A 19245-nucleotide genomic window follows, 5' to 3' on the forward strand; every position below is an offset into this window, starting at 1 on the left:
AACATTCATTTCCATATTATTTACAAACGAATTTTATTTTTTTTACCTGAAATCAAATAACATGGAAGCAAACTCCAAACCCTATATTCCCCTATAGTTCCAAAATAGGCTTTTACATCATGTGAAACGTCAAGTATAATGAAGAACTTAACAATTAGGGGAAAGTCATGTAAATGGAACAAGTTTCCATGTGAACACAGCCTTATAGGTTGCACCTCTGTTTTGGTTTCTTTAAACAATCCCATCTCCCCCACCCCAAAACATTCACATGTACAATCAGGGGTTTGCAGTGATCAGTAGTCTTATCATTACTACATTTCCACTTTAACAGTATAGTCTCATATTAAAAAAATAGCATCATTGAGTTCAATGGAGTGTGTAGTGGATCACACACCCTAAAAGCAGTAGAGGATACTAGTGAATTCTTTGTGATATTAACTCTGGCAACATCAAATAGTAATGTCTGCTAGCATTTCTTTCCTCAGGAAGAAGTCTCAAGGAATCCAGAGGCTCATTCTCTAGACATACCCACAACTTTTCTGCCCGGCTCTCACACAGCATATGAGAATGGCTAGATTTGCTCATGAGGGGAGAAAAATAGGGCTGGTGCAGATATAGCACTGACTCAAACCTGACCATGGCTAAGAAATGAGAAGTCACACTGGGTTGCCATATGTCCTCTTTTTTTCAGAACACGTCCACTTTTTCATGGGTATGTAAAATGAGAGTCGCCATAGTGATCCATAGTTAAATGCAGACATTGGCAAATGTGTCCCTTTTTTGCTCTTCTAAATATGGCAACCCTATCATCTCATCTCCTCCACTCTCTAAAGGCAATTATCCCTTCTCCCTTACCATGTTTAGAGGAAGTGTTGACATCGAGCTTCACCACAGTTAATGCTAACCAGGGTGAGGATTGACCTTAACTTTTGCATAATGTTGCACTGAAATCCTGGTTAAACAGGAACTTTGGTTTGAGTTACTTATGGTTAAGTGAGTGAAGGAACTTGATCGTTGTGGTGGGACAGGGAGGGCAATATGTTCCCAACACTGGCTCCTGATCTCTTAATTATCGCCTTCCAAAAGAAAACATGCCTGAAGCTGAGCATAAATTTCTATCCCAAAGTGAAAGGCACTAGTTAAAGTAGAATATATTATCTAAGTAAGCAATTAGCTTTCATGAGAATGACTATCCATAGCTGATGGTATTACTTAGGGATGTGTTCCATATGTCTACAGATATATCACTGAATCAGAAAACTGAAGAGGGGAAGATGAATCCTAAGAACTTCAGTTTTCATTTTTAAGTGCTGCTGTTTGTGGATGAAAATTTAAATATATATAAATAGCAATTATCCAGCCAGAAAACAAGAGGAAGTTGGGGGCTTCACAATAATAGAAAAATGCTATTTTTATTCCTCACACATTTTTCTTTTATTTTTTTATCTCCATCACTTTCTTGTCCCTGTTCACTTATCTTTTATCCGTGCCAGATACTTTTATCCCAATCTTGATACTGCAATCATTGGCAAAACATTCAAGATGACTAAGTCAGAGTTTTAACTTTACACCGCTTCCATTTATGTATAACAGAACACAAAATGCTTATTTCCTTTGCATAGAATTTGGATTCCATTTTAACAAAAAATTCACACACCTTGTTTCAGATATAATTGCAGAAGGGTTGGACCAGCATTTGTGGGTGCAGTGGGTAGAAAAGGCAAGCCTATACTGTTTTACATCAGGAGCATGTGATCCTTGATAGAGCTGGTGGAACCCTTCTTGGAATTGGCAATTGTCAACATGCTTTGATAAATGCAAACATATTTTGATAAACAGGAGTTTTCATATCTGAACGTAGTTCGAGGCATAATAATGGAGATAATTTAAGCCACTTGGTATCTGATTCAGTACTTGATAACCAGAAGTTCTGGTCATGTCATCAAGGAAAAGATAAAAATATTAAACCTGCATGGATCCCTGGTTGACCTCTGTTACACATTTTGGATATAATGTGTCTTTGGTGGATGCCAATGGAGAGAATAGCATTCAAAAATTGCTCATTATCATGATTATATGAATTAGACTCTACTAGAAATATATCAGTTATATATTATATCAAATGTGCGTATGCCAGGTGGTTCCAGGGTAGGCAGGCATAGTCCTGCCATTTCTCCACATGTTGACTTGACATCCTTCCCCTTTACTTGAACAGGGCTAACTCCTCACCCCACTTGTGATACTTCCTCTGAAAAAACTACATACATACAAAGCCCCATTGATAGCAGACAAGCAAAACTTGCTCTAGGCATTTCGTTCATTAATATTTTACTGGAGATGAAATAATTTATAAAGGAATTTAGCCTCTTCATGTCTTAGGCTTTGACAGCGTTTGCAAATAACCTGCTATTATTGGTGTGCCTGTTCCATTTTAAAATAGATAGATATGGGTTGAAAGAGGTAAACAAAAAGGAAAAGGGTGTTTATGAGTATCTTCTTCATTGCAATTAGTATAGACATTGGAAACAATCCAAAGTATTGTAGGCATACTTAGGCTTAGTTCTCACTGAGGTGCTAAAACTCAGCCTGGACTTTATAGAATAAACTGCAGGTGGTGGCAGCTCACATGATTTTGTGAATATATCACTGCACCTAGAAAAATGTCATGTCAAGGAGAGACAACTAGGCTGGCACCCTTATCCCTGGCACCTACTTTTCCTTGTAGATGGATACAGGGGTATAGATTTCTGAGCTCTCCTCTGCACTTGGAAGGAACATAATCCATATGCAGATTTATCACCTGAATGAGAACTGAGTCATAATGTCCCATTGAAACTGTGCTTGTGTGTGTGTTTGCCTGCACACAGCTATAGAAAGGAATTCAACATCATGCTGTTATGATCTTTCTGTTAGCACAGGCACAGCAATCCTTCCCAATGCTCGTCTGGGAGTTCTCCTGACCTCCCTCAAAGCCAATGGGGGGCATGCAGGGGGAGGAGAGGAAGGAAAGTCTCATTATGCTAGGAGGAATTGCTGTGCTGGTGCCTGCTAGCACAATCATTTAGTTGAATCTGGCCTGTTGATTTCAGAAACTTAGGCGTGCTTAATGTATCTTGGTTGTCCCCATTGATTTAATAGAGATGCTATCTGCATGTGAATGTATACAAATAGAAGCAAATGAAGTTTAATGTTTATGTTTCATCCTAATTTAAGAAAGTGACTGAAGCAATGGTTATTTTTTAATTTATGTAAGACTGATAAATGGGTGAAATTCTTGTTACAAAGTGCAGAAAAGTGCAACTCTATCTGAACTAAATCAAATTATGTCAGTGGTTCATGCTTTGAACTCTTACGAAAAACCTTACATGGAAATTCCACTGTTTCACATATACTTTTTTGAATCATTTGCTGCCCAGAATTTTCCTAGTCAAAACTGAGCCCTGATCAGTTTTGTCCTGTGTATAGTAAACAATCTGCATAAGAAGTTGAGTGATTGTTGGGTATAAGTGATCATTTACTGGATCATGTCTATCCATTTACCTGATGGTAATCAATTTGTTTTGTATTTGTCACATGATAACTAAATACACATGACATAAAAACTGGCCCCATATATTGGGCTTTGTTACAATGTGTTGTTATTGAACAACTCATATACCCTACTCCAGTGGTTTACTTCAGGTCCAAGACATTCCATTGCATCTCCAAAGCTCTCTAAACATTAATGGTATCCCATTCATTCTGTGGAAGAAACAGATCTCTGCCTACATTTCCTTTGCACATGTAGACCAGCTGTCCAGTGAAATGAATGGAGCGGACAACACACACAAGAGCAACATATGTCTTGGGCTGAAGGCTGTGGTTCTAGCCATATCTGCAATCTATAAGTCCTATTGACCTATTATGATTATGATTACGATTAAATGAAAGGTTGCAATCATAAGCCTAGCTTGCTGATCACTAATGCTGCAATGCTCTAAACTTGGATTAACTTATATTTGTGAATGCTGGAAATGCTGTTGTTGTTTTCTTCCTTCGGATGCTGGCCAAGTTATTCAAGTTACAGTTTTACTATGTTTGTTTTTAACCCACTTGGCTACTCATGTTATTTTCTTGTTAAAGCCTCTTTGCTTTATTACAGTACATGGAGTTTGGGAGGAATGGTCACCTTGGAGTTTGTGCTCATTCACATGTGGTCGAGGCCAAAGAACTAGAACAAGGTCATGTATACCTCCCCAGTATGGGGGAAGATCATGTGATGGACCTGAAACACAGCATAAGCCTTGCAATATTGCTCTTTGCCCTGGTGAGCATATATAGAATAACTGTTTGCTACTTACAAGGTTTGCTTGTTTTTCCAGTGTAGTACCTTTGTGGTCTCCATTGTTGTTTTGTGCAGCTTGAGCTTAAACTCTACAAGAAGGATGCATTCCTATAGCATTATGGGGACCCTAACAGGGCTAGTTAGAAAGAGGAAAGTAAACTCGTGTTTTCCCTAGAAAACATCTGTGCACCTTGGACATTAAAGTTGAATGCTTGGAAGTCCTCCAAGGTGTTCTCTGAGTGTGCAGCTTGATGGCTGCAAATGCCAGCCAGCCTTTTGCTGGATGCTTCTCAGTCGCCTTCCCCAAAAAACAAATGAAACCCCTCATTGTAGAGAAGGAATAGCTCCAAGGAAAAGAGGCCCCACATGCCACCATTGGCTGGAAATGATGAGCAGAGAGTCCTATCCTTCTAGGAATCATACAGCTAATAGTCTAGTCCATGATTCTCCAGTGGGAAAAGGCACTCTTGTGTGTCACTTGCTGCTGGAGAGGAAGCCCACCTGGACCTTCTTTATTAAGAGTCCTTCACTAGCTTTCACTCCATCCTCCATGAAGGGGAATTTCTTAAAAAGTACGTAGAATGCAGTGCTGGGTTACCCAATAGACTGACTAAGCAAAGCAGGGGCACAAAAAGGGAAATATTTTTAATAAAGAATTTGAATGAAAAATAAAACTTTATTTCATTTTATGTATTAATATTGTTTTTATTTTAAATTACATATTGAGGGCACCATAATCTTTTAAGTGGTTGGGGCCCCTAAATATCTTAATCCTGCCTTGGTGACATGGCACAGGAGTCCACAGCTCAAGGGAAAGAAATGCCAACATTGAATATGGTATTGGGCTTACATTAACTAGTTCTTTGAATCCTGGCCACTAGAGATAAAATATATGAAACATGCATTGGATATATGTGCATCTAATAGTCAAATGATGTCTCAAGAGCCCAGAGTGGGACCCAGAGAACAAGGAACAGAGCTCTGCTCATGCCATGGAACTTTGTGATGCACAGGGTGGTTCACAGAACAAAAATGCAGCTGAATGAAAAAAGGACCTCATTTCATTCTCTAGATGCCACACGTTTATATGCTGAGATGCTTGAGGGTGTTTGCAACAAGTTACAGAAGACAGCAGTGGGTTATTTAGTAAGAATGTGGGAATTCAACTGTTATAAGGTGCATCTGAAAACTCATCGTTCTGATATTGTCCAGTACATAGTACGCATTGATAAATTCTATAAATGTCTGCTTTGTACTGCATGTTGGTCCATTTGTTTGAAATATTCAGCATGTTGGGGCACTGTTACCAGGGTGGAAGCAATACCACTCAAAACTTTGGACTGCCAGTATAATGCCCAGGTGATAACTATGTGGTACTTTAAGTGAAATCTTTGACAGCTACTCCATGACTACACCTGAGTAAGAAGCATAACTACATGTACATGTTATAAGCTGCATGGCACCTACTGTTGGGACTATACTGAACATTTCTTGTGTTCAAATTCTTTTACTCCAATGATTTTCTTTCTCCCAAATTGCTGCTGAAAGGAAATGGAAAAGGAAAAAGTAGTTTAAGATATACTTAGCTATGGCAGCAACAATCCCCATGATTTAGAGCAATATTAAATGATAGAGTACCATCAGAGTTACTTAGCAAGTTTAGTAGATGGAGGCAAAAGTCAAGTGTAAAGACTACAGTGCAGTTCATGGGCATCAGTAGCTAAGGAATCTTGGGTAGTCTGCTAACCATTCATTTCAACCAATTTCACAATACCTAATCATGTTTCATAAACATGTCATACTCTGTAATCATTTGTTTGGCCTGCCTCTTCCCTGTAATATCATAGTGCCGTAGAATCGAAATAGGAAGAAATTAAATTTAAGTTCATAGAATTGTAGAGTTGGGAGAGATCCAGCCACCTGCAGTGCAATTAAGTTCTGTAGGACATCTTTAGATGAGGTCACAAAATAAGCAGATTTGGTGGGTAGCCATATTTTGAGATGCTTCTCCAGTTTCCTACTCAACCAAGATGTTACTAATCCTTCATAATCATCTGCGAACAGTTATATTCCGAGACTTTGTAAGACTTTCTGAGGAAACATATATATCCACATTGAAACAGATCTTAGCACATGGTGCTATTTTCAGGATACATACACACACGCTTCCAAGGATGATAATATAAGTTAGATATGTATCATGTAACTGTCTGAATGTTATGTGTCTCCTGCAATCCTCTTGCTAGCATACCCAGTCCTATGTAAAAAGCTTTTCCTGTTATCCAAACATCTGTCCGTGCAACATTTTTGTATGTCTCCTAAACCTTAGATGAAATGAAAGATGTACAAAATGATGTTAATCTTTGTGTAAGTTCAGAGTTCTATATTGTTGCCAACGATTCACATTTGTTTTATTCTGCTCTTGAAATGTCCTTCTTTCTTCTCGCCATCAGATGCATTGAGTAATCTTTTTCCTCCTCCTTTTCCTCCTAAGTGACAAATTTCTTAAAATCCATGTCACTCAACACAATCCTATGCATGCTTACTTGAAAGCAAGTCTATGTCTAATACGGCTTAGTCCCTACTAAACGTGATCAGAATTGTTGTGTTAAAACATATTACAAGGGAATATGTTGTTTCATCAATGTCCGTGCTACTTTCTTAGAAGTGTAGTAAAACAAAATACAGCCTAATGTGACACTGTGTTTTGCACTGTTTCACCTAAAATAGTCTCTTCTCTTACTCTTGACCAGTATAATACAGCCATCCATCTCTCCTGACCTACCATGGCTGACTCCTTTTTAAAAACAACACACTTGACTAAACGGATAGCTAGACTCTGAGACTTCTCACAGGGTCCTTAGGTTGCCATGCTTCAACATTAGTATCACCCTGCCAAATCTGTGCATGATCATGCTGCATCAGCATTTAGAAGGCTTCAAGTACTAGTGTCCATGGTCTAACAGGGTAGCATCAGCAAGACTCTAAGTCAGTGACAGGCAATCTTGTCACAAATCAAGCCTGAGTGTGTGAAACAATGCCACTTGACTGTACATAGGCACCTTAGGATGGTTTTTCATCTAGTCTGCTGTGATGGGGATCAAGCAGTACAATGGAGCAGGAGTAAAACCATGGTTTTGCCTTGTACTCAGGCTTGAGGCCCATCCAGATGAATGTGCTGGTTATGGCTTCCATCATGGTGCAGATTGGTTAATCATACAATAAATGCTCTGCCTAGAGAATCAGATTTGCTTTTTAAGGCTCCAGTTAGTGTGGGAGATATGACTGGTGAGGTGGAATGGTAGGGAGTAGCTGGCCATCACCAGCGAGGGTGACTAAATCAAGGGGGGGGACACTTTCATCCTTAGGGGAATCAGAGAGTAGTGTCCAAGGCAAGCAGTGAATAGTGGAGGTACTGTGTGCGGCTTAGTCTGATGTTCTGCTACACTTGAGAAGGTCAAAATAGAACTCAGTGACCACATTTACCCCTCTCTTGACACATGTGCACACATCACCTCAAGTGTGCCCATTATATAGAAGAGAAGTTCAGAATATTCATCTCCCTCTTCTTCCAGCACCTGGGCTATCAGGTAACCCCTGCACAGCCTTTTGTATAATGGTTGGCATGCTGAAAGCTATGTATAGGTTGAACAGAGGAGGGGTTCCCTTTAGCAGCCCTCTCCATGGGCACATAGGGACGCAGGTGGCGCTGTGGGTTAAACCACAGAGCCTAGGGCTTGCCAATCAGAAGGTCGCGGTTTGAATCCCTGTGACGGGGTGAGCTCCTGTTGCTCAGTCCCTGCTCCTGCCAACCTAGCAGTTCGAAAGCACGTCTAAGTGCAAGTAGATAAATAGGTACCGCTCCTGCGGGAAAGTAAACGGCGTTTCCGTGCGCTGCTCTGGTTTGCCAGAAGCGGCTTAGTCATGCTGGCCACATGACCCGGAAGCTGTACGCCGGCTCCCTCGGCCAGTAAAGCGAGATGAGCGCTACAATCCCAGAGTCGGTCACGACTGGACCTAATGGTCAGGGGTCCCTTTACCTTTACCTTTTACCATGGGCACATCAATACCCGCCCCCCGGCCGAAGACTGTGTACTCCTCATTTCTGTGTACTCCTAATTATTTACTTGAATTATATTTTCCAGGATAAAGCAGGATTTTGTAACCCATAGGATTAATAACCTGCACTAAACAAACAAGAAACTGTCATGGTACCCTTGCTGGTGAAGGTAATCTGGATTTTATCTCTGTTTTGTGTGTATTGCAATAGTTGATGGACAATGGCAAGAGTGGAGCGCTTGGAGTCAGTGCTCGGTGACCTGTTCCAATGGCACACAGCAGAGGAGTCGGCAATGCACGGCAGCTGCTCATGGAGGCTCAGAGTGCAGAGGCCCATGGGCTGAAAGCAGGGAGTGCTACAATCCTGAATGTACAGGTACATAAGGTCCTCTCTAGGAGAGAGAGAAATGAAAGTTATTATGGGGAAATATTTCAGTTTGTTTAAAAATGTTAATTTTCCTTAAATAAATATTTTCCCCTTCAAAGAGGTTAGGATGGTGCACAAGATCAACCCCACAAACTGAGTTAGACTAAGAGATAGTGGCAAGGCGCAGGCTCACTCAGTGAGCTTCATGGCTGGTTGGCAATTTCACCCCTGCTCTCCCCACTACAATATTCTAAGCACTCTTGACATTTCAGACCTTCACTCCATGGCAGCGTGACACATTCCTGCTACACCGCAGTCATGAGATATGAGACAGGGCCTTTTTGGTGGTGGCTTCCTCTCTTTGGAACAAGCCTTCTGAGGAAGCTTTCCTGGTGCCAATTTTGTTATCTCTTTGGTGCAAGTGAAGACCATTTAATTGGCCCAGACTTTTTAGTACTAGGGTGTTTTTTGTTTTAGTTTTCATGGTGGCCTTTTGGCAACCCTGCAAACTGCTTTTAAAAAATAAAATAAAAAACCCGTTTTATATATATAAAAGAAATAAATGAAAAACAGAACTCATTAAAAATCAAGGAAATGTTTAAAGTGAAGATAGAGTAATAACCACACTTGCTGTTGTTACTGGATACGTGTATAACAGGGGTTAGCAAACTTTTTCAGCAGGGGGGTGGTCCACTGTCCCTCAGACCTTGTGGGGGGCAGGACTATATTTTTTTTTGGGGGGGGGGAAATGAACGAATTCTTATGCCCCACAAATAATCCAAAGATGCATTTTAAATAAAAGGACACATTCTACTCATGTAAAAACACGCTGATTCCCAGACCATCTGCAGACCAGATTTAGAAGGCGATTGGGCCGCATCCAGCCCCCGGGCCTTAGCTTGCCTACCCATGATAGAAATTAAGGTTAACTTGATTTTCTGCTGTCTGCAGGGATGTAATAATGAATAATAATACTGGTAAATACTGGGGGCGGAGTGTTAACTAGAGATTAATTGAAAATAGAAGCAGCAACTGGAGTTCGTTCAGCTTTGAAATATCTTAAAAGGAGAGTGGGAAGCCAGTTTTGAAAATTGTATTGAAAATTGAATTAATTTGACAATGATTTGTAATTATTTGGAAAATCAAGAAAAATAATTGGGGGGGGGGGGGGAATGAGAAACAAATGAGTAGCTGCCTCCAAGTGTGTTACTGAAGGGGAAAGTATACATTCCTTTTGACCATTGGATCAGATGCCAAAGATGACTCTTTATAAGGAAACCATGATTCCTCTATAGATTCTGGATTTCTTACATGTTTAATTTGTTTGGAAACAATTTTCAAATAGGGGGGGAAATATTCTTGAAATATACCTGAAAGATTAAAATACTCTGCAGGATGAGCAAAAGCTGCAAATTTCAGCTATTATAAGCAGATTACAGGGATTCTTTCTAAGGCCTTTCGAAATGAATATTTGTAGTGAGATAACACAGTGCCGAGGTATTAATGAAAATCATACTGAGAAAAACATAATAGATATGAACACAAAAAGCACATTCATTAACACAAAGAAAACAGGACAAAGAAAAGTTAGGATAGCAGTTTAAATAAACACAACGTGGGATAGCTGTATAAAATATTGTGCTTTTGTGGAACCTATGAAAACATGGTTGGCATGCTCAATCCGCATTGACAGTGCTAATCTGCACATGATTATTCAGAAGTAAGCCCTATTCAGTTCAGGAAAACTTACCCCCGGGTAAGTGTGTTGCAGCCTAGTGCAGCCATCTCCTTGCTGTGGAGATTTAAGCTAATTGACTTGCTTTAATGCTACCTTTCTCTTGGGGCTTCGGATGCTGGGCTCAGAGCCCAGAAAGGAAACTCAGTAATGTTTGGGTATGTGCCAACTGTGCCCTTAACTGGGCAAAGAGGGCAATGGAAAGTACTGGGCAGTGTGACATATGTTGTTTTCTGTATAAAGAAGGTGTGCACTTTTCCTTGGGTGCAGACAAGCGACCTTCAGGTGGTTTGAACCTAAACCAGGTTGCAGCAGCTATGCTTTGAAACTCTCTGCCTATTAACATTAGGCAGGCCCCTTCACTATACAGTGGTACCTCAAAAGAATCTATTCCAGAAGTCCACTCGACTTCCAAAATGTTCAGAAACCAAAGTGTGGCTTCTGATTGACTGCAGGAAACTCCTGCAGCCAATCAGAAGCCGCGGAAGCCCCTTCAGACTTTCTGGTTCCAAAGAACGTTCACAAACCGGAGCACTCTCTTCCGGGTTTGTGGCGTTCGGGAGCCAAAACGTCTGAGTACCAAGGCGTTCATGATCCAAGGTACGACTGTACTGTTTGAGACACCTGCTAAAAACATTTTCTTTTTTATTTCATCAAGCCGATCCAGACATATAATTTAGGTTTTTTAAAAAAAGTTTCCTGATTTTATCTGTGTATTATTAATCATTACTTTATATTATTTTATGTGTACACCACTTAGAGCTTTTTAATTTTTTTTTCTAAATAGGTAAATACAATTTTAAAATGACCATTAGCTAATTTTAAACAGGCAGGCTGGTCTAAGGGAATGGCTAAACCAACAGTGATATTGTGCTTGAGGGTGGGATAGGGGAAGTGTTGAATGACATATTTGGGCTTGGTTTATGTACATTAATATTTGTGATCATGCCACTTGTTCGTATCATGACTATTGCCTTCTTCCAAGCAGCTAATGGTCAGTGGAATCACTGGGGTCACTGGAGTGGGTGTTCTAAGTCGTGTGATGGTGGCTGGGAGAAGAGGATACGAATATGCCAAGGAGCAGCTGTTACGGGGCAGCAATGTGAAGGAAGTGGAGAGGAAGTTAGACGGTGTAGTGAGCAGCGGTGCCCAGGTAAGAAGCTTATAGAGTATTGCAGCTTAGTTTGAGGTCCTACTTGAACACGATCACGTGTAGCATTTACATTTAAGAATAAGACAACAGTTACCCAAAACCCATCAGAAACATTCCTGTGGTACTTTCTGCGGGGAGAAATGTTGGGAGTTATATGTTTGGTCAGTGTACAAATTTTGTTACCCCACACTCACTCATGAATTCAATTTTGACTTTGACACAGAAGGCCATTCTAATGATCCAAAGGCAATGAGATACACAGCCAAATTAAGTTAGAATAATTTTGAGTGGAGGTGATATAAGGGAGTGTTCTCCTATTGGGTTTGAGAGACAAAACCATGCCAGAACTGCAGTGCTACATTACAGCTTAATTCCTGAAAGCGTGATGAACATTGTTAGAAGTCATATTTGACAATCCCAAGTGAATTTTTGGTGGGTGTTTGAAAACTCGGAAATTAAATGGTGATAGCTGACAGTCACTTTAAATATGATTAGCAGCCTTCACATCTGTAGGTCTGAAAAGTGATTAAATGTACAACTGTTTGAGGGTTTTCATAAAATTCATCTGAGATGGTACACATTTACATGGGAATGCCAATCAGATTCATGGCATCCATAGGGAAAACATAGGAAGCTGCCTAATATCAGGACCCTCTAGTCAATCATGTCCACTCTAACTGCGAGTGGCTCTCTTAAGTCCTCAAGAAGAAAGGTTTTTCTGATCACCTGCTACCTGGAGATTCTCGGAACTGAAGCTGGAAGCTTCAGCATGCAAAGTATATGTTCTGTCATTAAGCAGCGGTCCTTTGCCTGTTATATATAGAATGAAAGCTATGCAAGAGAGACGCCTTAAAATAACAATAAAAACAGGCAGGACTACTATCCAGTCAAAGCACTTTTAAGTCTCATTTATTTCAATGGGAATTTAAGTATGTGTTTAAATCATCCAGTGAAATCACTTAAAAACACTTAAACATACTTAATTTTGGGTAATTTGTGTTCAGATATAATTATGGATTTTTCTTCTTCTTGGAGAAGGCAAATTTTAGTTAAATCGTCTGAAATAATAACTGGGCAAAATTAATGGGTGAATATTACTCTTTCTATCCCTGGTTTTCTGCAAACAACAAATTAAGAAGCTGTTCATCTAACTGTTATGCACCATCCAAATTATACTTTCTGAATACCCCCTTCCTTCTCATTGTGTGTATCATATACATATAAAATAAACCAGCTACTAAATCATGAACTATAAAACCACAAATATAGCAGCAAATTAACAAACAAGATTTGTTATAATTCCCGGGTAGCTGGGTAGCTTGACCTAAAGTTTTAGTACTGTTGGGCTCAACAGAGCTTTGTTTCTCTACTCCTTCTTGGTGAGTGTATATGGGAGCTTAAGGAGACAGTGCATAATAGAACAGGGCATGTGCAACTATCCATTATTGGCAATTATGGGAAATGTATTGCTTTAAGATGCTGCACATTTTTTGAACTGCAGTGGCTGTGAGAACACACACACACACACACACAGTTCAAAAAAGTATAGGGCAAATGTGAATTGTTTCAGTAAGAAGAGCTTCAGATGAATAGCATGGAAAATATTTCTCACCGCTAGTAAATATTTCAAACATATACAATTTTCAAAGATTGCTACAAGTTACGTACATGTACTGTAAATAGTAGATGATGTTCATCAATTAAGTCTATGGTCTTGATTCAATCAAGGCCACAGTTAGGATTCTTATAGGAATTGCACATGTTATTAGCATCAGCACCTTGAGCACCTAATGGTGGAAAAGTGGAATATGACTGAATAAATAATTTAAGACTAGATGCAGACACAGTTATTATTGACATATAGCTACATAAAAGTTATAGTTGAAGAGTTTCACCTGGATGCAATCCTGTACAACTCACATTATACCAGTACCAGAAATACACTGTTGCTATAGCCATTGCCAGTGTGTACTCAGCCCAGGAAGAAAGGGGGAAAACACAACACCAAAGCACCCAGAGTAGCGATAAAAAGACACACGTGCAGCATCTCACTGCCACAGTCCATCACTCTGGGACTGAGCTGGCCATGACCCCTAAACACCTCACAGATAGACACAGCCAATTCAGAGGCATTTCTGTTACTCACCTGGCTCCCAACATATAAGAAATTGCAGAGAACTGGTCTGCAGTCAAAGGCACAGACAAGGGAGCCATGTGACACCATTCATTAAAGCAGCCACAAGCACACTTAAGAGGTTTTTGGTTCTTTAAAAAAAAAAGGTAAAGGACCCCTGGATGGTTGAGTCCAGTCAAAGGCAACTATGGGGTTGCGGCACTCATCTCTCATCAGCTCATCAGCTTTCAGGCCGAGGGAGCTGGCGTTTGTCCACAGACTGCTTTCCGGATCATGTGGCCAGCATGACTAAACCGCTTTTGGGGCAATGGAACACCGTGATGGAAACCAGAGCACATGGAAACACCATTTACCTTCCTGCCGCAGTGGTACCTATTTATCTACTTGCACTGGCATGCTTTTGAACTGCTAGGTTAGCAGGAGCTGGGACAGAGCAACGGGAGCTCAACCCATTGCGGGGATTCGAACCGCCAACCTTCCGATCGGCAAACCCAAGAGGCTCAGTGGATTAGACCACAAAGCCACCCGCGTCCCTTTTTTGGTTCTAAACCCCCTAAGGGTGCAATATTGTTCTCCCTCCACCCGCCAAGGGTAGGAAGGCAGCAATGCAGCCAACAAAAACAAGAAGTAGTAACAGCAATGGAACTCTGTAATGCAGTCTACAAAGCAGGCATGATCCAACCCAGGATCTTTTAATTTCAGTGATGTTTTCTGGAGGTTGAAAGCTTCTATTTACTTTTACGGTATTTTAAAAGGCATTATTCACACTTCGTTTAATTTTGAAGCAAAACAAATATGTCAAGTAAGGAACAGAGTTTGCAGAACTGCTTCTCAAATCTGGGGGGCGGGAAGAACTACCCATAATATAGAAATGTTTGTGACTAGATAATTAATGTATGCAATGGCTCAGCAGGTTTGGAGCTAACCTAAAGAAGCGGGTCCACCAACACTTTTGTTGAAGTACAGCTATGATTTCTTTTTGAATTAAGAAGATTCAGTGGCGGAGATGGAAACACTGCAGTGATATGTGACACAGAATGAATGACAAGCTACAGTTCTGCAGATTCTATGGGGAAAGCTATGGCAGTAAAAGTGGAATAGGAGGGCTTTGTATGCGTGGAAGTGGCCTCAGTCAGGATCTTGCATAGCCACTATCAAGCCTGCCTCTTTCTCCACCGCTCCTCCCCATACTTGCCCTCATCACAGCCCTCAGTCACTCTTTGGCTTTCTACAATACAGTGGTACCTCGGGTTACATACGCTTCAGGTTACATACGCTTCAGGTTACAGACTCCGCTAACCCAGAAATAGTACCTTGGGTTAAGAACTTTGCTTCAGGTTGAGAACAGAAATCGTGCAGCAGCGGGAGGCCCCATTAGCTAAAGTGGTGCTTCAGGTTAAGAACAGTTTCAGGTTAAGAACGGACCTCCGGAACGAATTAAGTACTTAACCCGAGGTACCACTGTATTGCAACAGCAGCAGGCGGGGGTGGGGGGCATAGGATACGCATTGATAAGAGTTGCTCAGCTACCCCCTTTTAATCTTGGACCCAAATAGGCATGAGCAGAGGCATGACTCCAAGACATCTCTGTTGCTTTGGTTTCCCGAAACTGCAGTTGAATATGTACAAATGATAGCAAGCAAAAAGAGCAAATGAAGCTTTCGCAAGCAGAAATAAGCTTGCTGTATATCTCTTTGAGCCCATTTCTTCTCTTTCCTTGTATATTTTATGCTTATGCAGCAGTGAGGGAGTCAATATATAATTCGTATCATGATTCCTATGAAATAACTGAGGGTGCTTGTCTATGCATTTGGCTGCCTAATGTCTCTCTGCAAACTTGGGTAAAAACCCAGCAGAATATATCCAATATATGCATACAGCTATGCCAGTAGTCCTGGTGTCCATGCGGAAACTTTGTTGCTCATATGCGGTTCCAGAGTCTGCCTCAATCGCAGGGTGTATTCCAGAGCACATTGCAGCCACCTGGTGCAGTCTGCAGGACATGCTTGGTGCAGTCATGCAGGACATCATTTGGGACATTTTTCCTCTTCTTTCAGATGAGACATTAGGCTGGCTGTGAGATTGTAGATGCAGTAATGTGCTGTTCCAATTAAGGGAGAGGCTCAGTCATAAAGCTGTGTTTTTGCAAGCAGAACACCCCACATTCAAACCATGTTATTGCCAGCTAAAAAGATGGTAATGACCTCTGCCTGAGACTCCAGAGAGCTGCTGCCAGTTAGAGGAGACACCACATTAAGTTAGATGGGCAGATAGCCTGACCCTGGTATAAACCCGCTTTCTGTATTTCTAGTAATAAGTAATTTTGCACTTCTTAGTTATGGTGCGCTGTGGGTTAAACCACAGAGCCTAGGACTTGCTGATCAGAAGGTCGGCGGTTCGAATCCCCGTGATGGGGTGAGCTCCCGTTGCTCGGTCCCTGCTCCTGCCAACCTAGCAGTTTGAAAGCACGTCAAAGTGCAAGTAGATAAATAGGTACCGCTCCGGCGGGAAGGTAAACGGCGTTTCCGTGTGCTCCTCTGGTTTGCCAGAAGCGGCTTAGTCATGCTGGCCACATGGCCCAGAAGCTGTACGCCGGCTCCCTCGGCCAATAAAGCGAGATGAGCGCTGCAACCCCAGAGTCAGTCACAACAGGACCTAATGGTCAGGGGTCCCTTTACCCTTTACCTTAGTTATGTGTGGCTTTGTGGTTTTTAAAATCCAAATATGCATACAGATCCCTTAACACATATCCGTTCCTGTTAGCAAAGGTGCTGGGTTCCATCCAACTTTGGGGGTGCCTTGTGCACGTTCATGTGATGTCATGTGGCAGGAGGAGGCTGTGAGGCCCGCCACGACTGTGGGGAGGTCTTGAAAGGCCTGCTGGGCCCAGTGCAGCCACAAGGAGACCCATAACAGGCTGCAGAATATTGAAAATTTCAGGGGGGCCCCTCAGCCCCTTGCCTGCCTGTTAGTGTTAGGTATGTTAATAATATGGTTGTTTTTTCAAAAGCAGCATGGATAAAAGCCATACAAATATTAGTTCCAGAAAGTGCAGAAGTGTCCACCCCAAAGACCCATGGAGTGGTATTCAACTAAGTTTTACTCAGAGGACATAAACAGGAATTAATGAACTAAACATTACCATTCATTTCAGTGGGTCTGGTTTGAGTAGAACTTAGTTGAATACCACCCATTAGATTTAATAAACATATCTCATCACAAGTTATACCCATATCCTAGTGCTACTGTAAGAGAAGACACCAGTACAAAACCCTCCTGTGGGGAAAAGAACAGAATACTTTAGAATTATTTTTTTCTATGGCACTTAGGATGAAATGAAAACAACTCCTTTTCTTAAACATTTGCCATTAAGACATATTCTTGCTCTTCTGGCACTGTCAGCTTTCTTAAGATTTGAGAGAGCTGATGCTGAAGCATATTTAGCAACCTATTTTATGCACTTCATATTGGCATCGCTGAAACAGCTGCAAGGATATGTTTGTCAAGGCACTAACTTGTTGCCACCGGGGGTCTTGCTCATTTCCATGAAATGTGTTTTGTTTGTAACCTCATGGAAGGAATCAAATTGTTTCAAGTAGACAGGGGTCGCCTCCAGGCTATTACTGTTTTGTGGGAGGGATTCAGTCACCTACTGGAAATGTAGACTTGTAGATTTAAAGCAGATTCAAGTGCTGCAGTGGAATAAAAAAATAAATTCAACTTCGAAAAAAACTCAGACTTTTGTGGTTAGGAAAGTGACAGGGAAAAGCACACACAAAAAACCCCTGTGTTACGACGATTGATAGGAAGAAATATAACCTCTGTGTAAGCAAATCAGGAGCAAATGAGGATGAATGCTTAATACCTTAGAACCACCTTGCAAGCACATCAGGATGAATACTCAATAAGCAGGTTTCGAAAGCACATCAAAAAGTGCAAGTAGATAAATAGGTACCGCTCCGGTGGGAAGGTAAACAGCGTTTCCGTGCGCTGCTCTGGTTCGCCAGAAGCGGCTTAGTCATGCTGGCCACATGACCCGGAAGCTGTACGCCGGCTCCCTCAGCCAATAAAGTGAGATGAGCGCCGCAACCCTAGAGTCGGTCACGACTGGACCTAATGGTCAGGGGTCCCTTTACCTTTTATTGAGAAGCCAAATTACTTTCTCATATAAATATATGAACAGCAAAATAGTTGCCCAATGAACCTGTTGCAGAAGTAGGACTACACAACCATGCATGAGATACATACACAATAATGGATGTGGTGATTGAATGTTCAAAATATTGGGTTGGGCCCAGGTGTTCTGCTATTGTTGGTGGAGGGGGAAGGGGAGGTGAGAGATGCAGATACAAGAGTTGTTTACACTGCAGTCTTAATTTAGTATTAAACCACTTTAATTGCCCTGCTTCCCCAAGACACCCTGAAGTGATGGTTTGATGATGGTATGTTTGGATGGTGGCCTTCTCTTTGAGAGGTCCCTCTCACTCCCTCACAGAGCATTGGATAAAAACCTCAGGAGGGATAGCCACATTAGTCTGTTGCATCAACTGGCTCCAAAGCATGTGCCAGGAATGGGGAACTTTTTTCATCTCAAACACCACATTCCTCCACAAAGAACTTTCCAGGGACTGCATACCAGTTGTGTGGGTGGAGACAAAGACACAAGTGGGCAGATCAATGCTACATTCCAGCCACACACAAGTCACAGGTTCTACACACACACACACACACACACACACACCTCTTCTATCCAAGAAAGTAAGAGGCGTTATCATAATTCAAGGACACATTCGAACATGTATGTTTGTCAAACACTCTATTCACTTTCCGCATTTTTAAAATTACAGCACCTTATGAAATATGCCCTGAAGATTATTTGATATCGATGGTCTGGAAAAGGACCCCAGCAGGGGACCTCGCATTCAATCGGTGTCCTCTTAATGCTACAGGTACTTTTATTTTGTTTGTTTTTTCAAATCCAGCATGCATGAGTATTATTAAATAAAAGGGGTTATAACTACGTATATGAGAATTACGAAATAAGAGGGGGTTGTAGCCAAGTGCATTATAAACAGAGTAGATCTACTGCAATTAATGGATTTAATTATGTCCATTAATTTCAATAGGTCTGCTTTGAATAAATGCAACATTAGATTCAACCCACGTTTTTGAAATAAAAACATAATGTTTCTGTGACTGACTTTTCATTGTTTTCCCCAAACCCTAACTAACCATCTAGATGAAATGTGTTAAGTTGCTATATTACACGCTTAGCAGCCATGTATTAAACAGTAATGACAGTAATTGATACAGCATATAGTAGAGCCAGCTTCCTGGAAATTATGGCACCCTCTTTTCAAATTAAAGAATGCTTTAAAGGTCAAGCATTGCAGAAAAAACACGAATGGGTGCTAATTCTTCCTTGCATGAAATTGTATTTGTGTGTGTGTGCCTGAAAAGAATGTGGAATTAT

General features: G+C 41.1%; 1 protein-coding gene across 5 annotated transcripts in view; it reads left to right on the forward strand.

Annotated features, from left to right (window-relative positions):
- ADGRB3 (adhesion G protein-coupled receptor B3) overlaps nucleotides 1-19245 on the forward strand; it is a 437944-nt gene that overhangs the window by 161710 nt on the left and 256989 nt on the right. For all 5 annotated transcript variants that reach the window (XM_083607031.1, XM_083607028.1, XM_083607027.1 and 2 more), the window contains 4 exons: nucleotides 4142-4306; nucleotides 8595-8759; nucleotides 11474-11638; nucleotides 18620-18721. In XM_083607031.1, the coding sequence (XP_083463157.1) occupies nucleotides 4142-4306; nucleotides 8595-8759; nucleotides 11474-11638; nucleotides 18620-18721 (597 nt within the window). The remainder of the gene's footprint in view (nucleotides 1-4141; nucleotides 4307-8594; nucleotides 8760-11473; nucleotides 11639-18619; nucleotides 18722-19245) is intronic.

The sequence above is a fragment of the Podarcis filfolensis genome (assembly GCF_964270895.1).
Source record: "Podarcis filfolensis genome assembly, chromosome: 3".
Taxonomy (NCBI): domain Eukaryota; kingdom Metazoa; phylum Chordata; class Lepidosauria; order Squamata; family Lacertidae; genus Podarcis; species Podarcis filfolensis.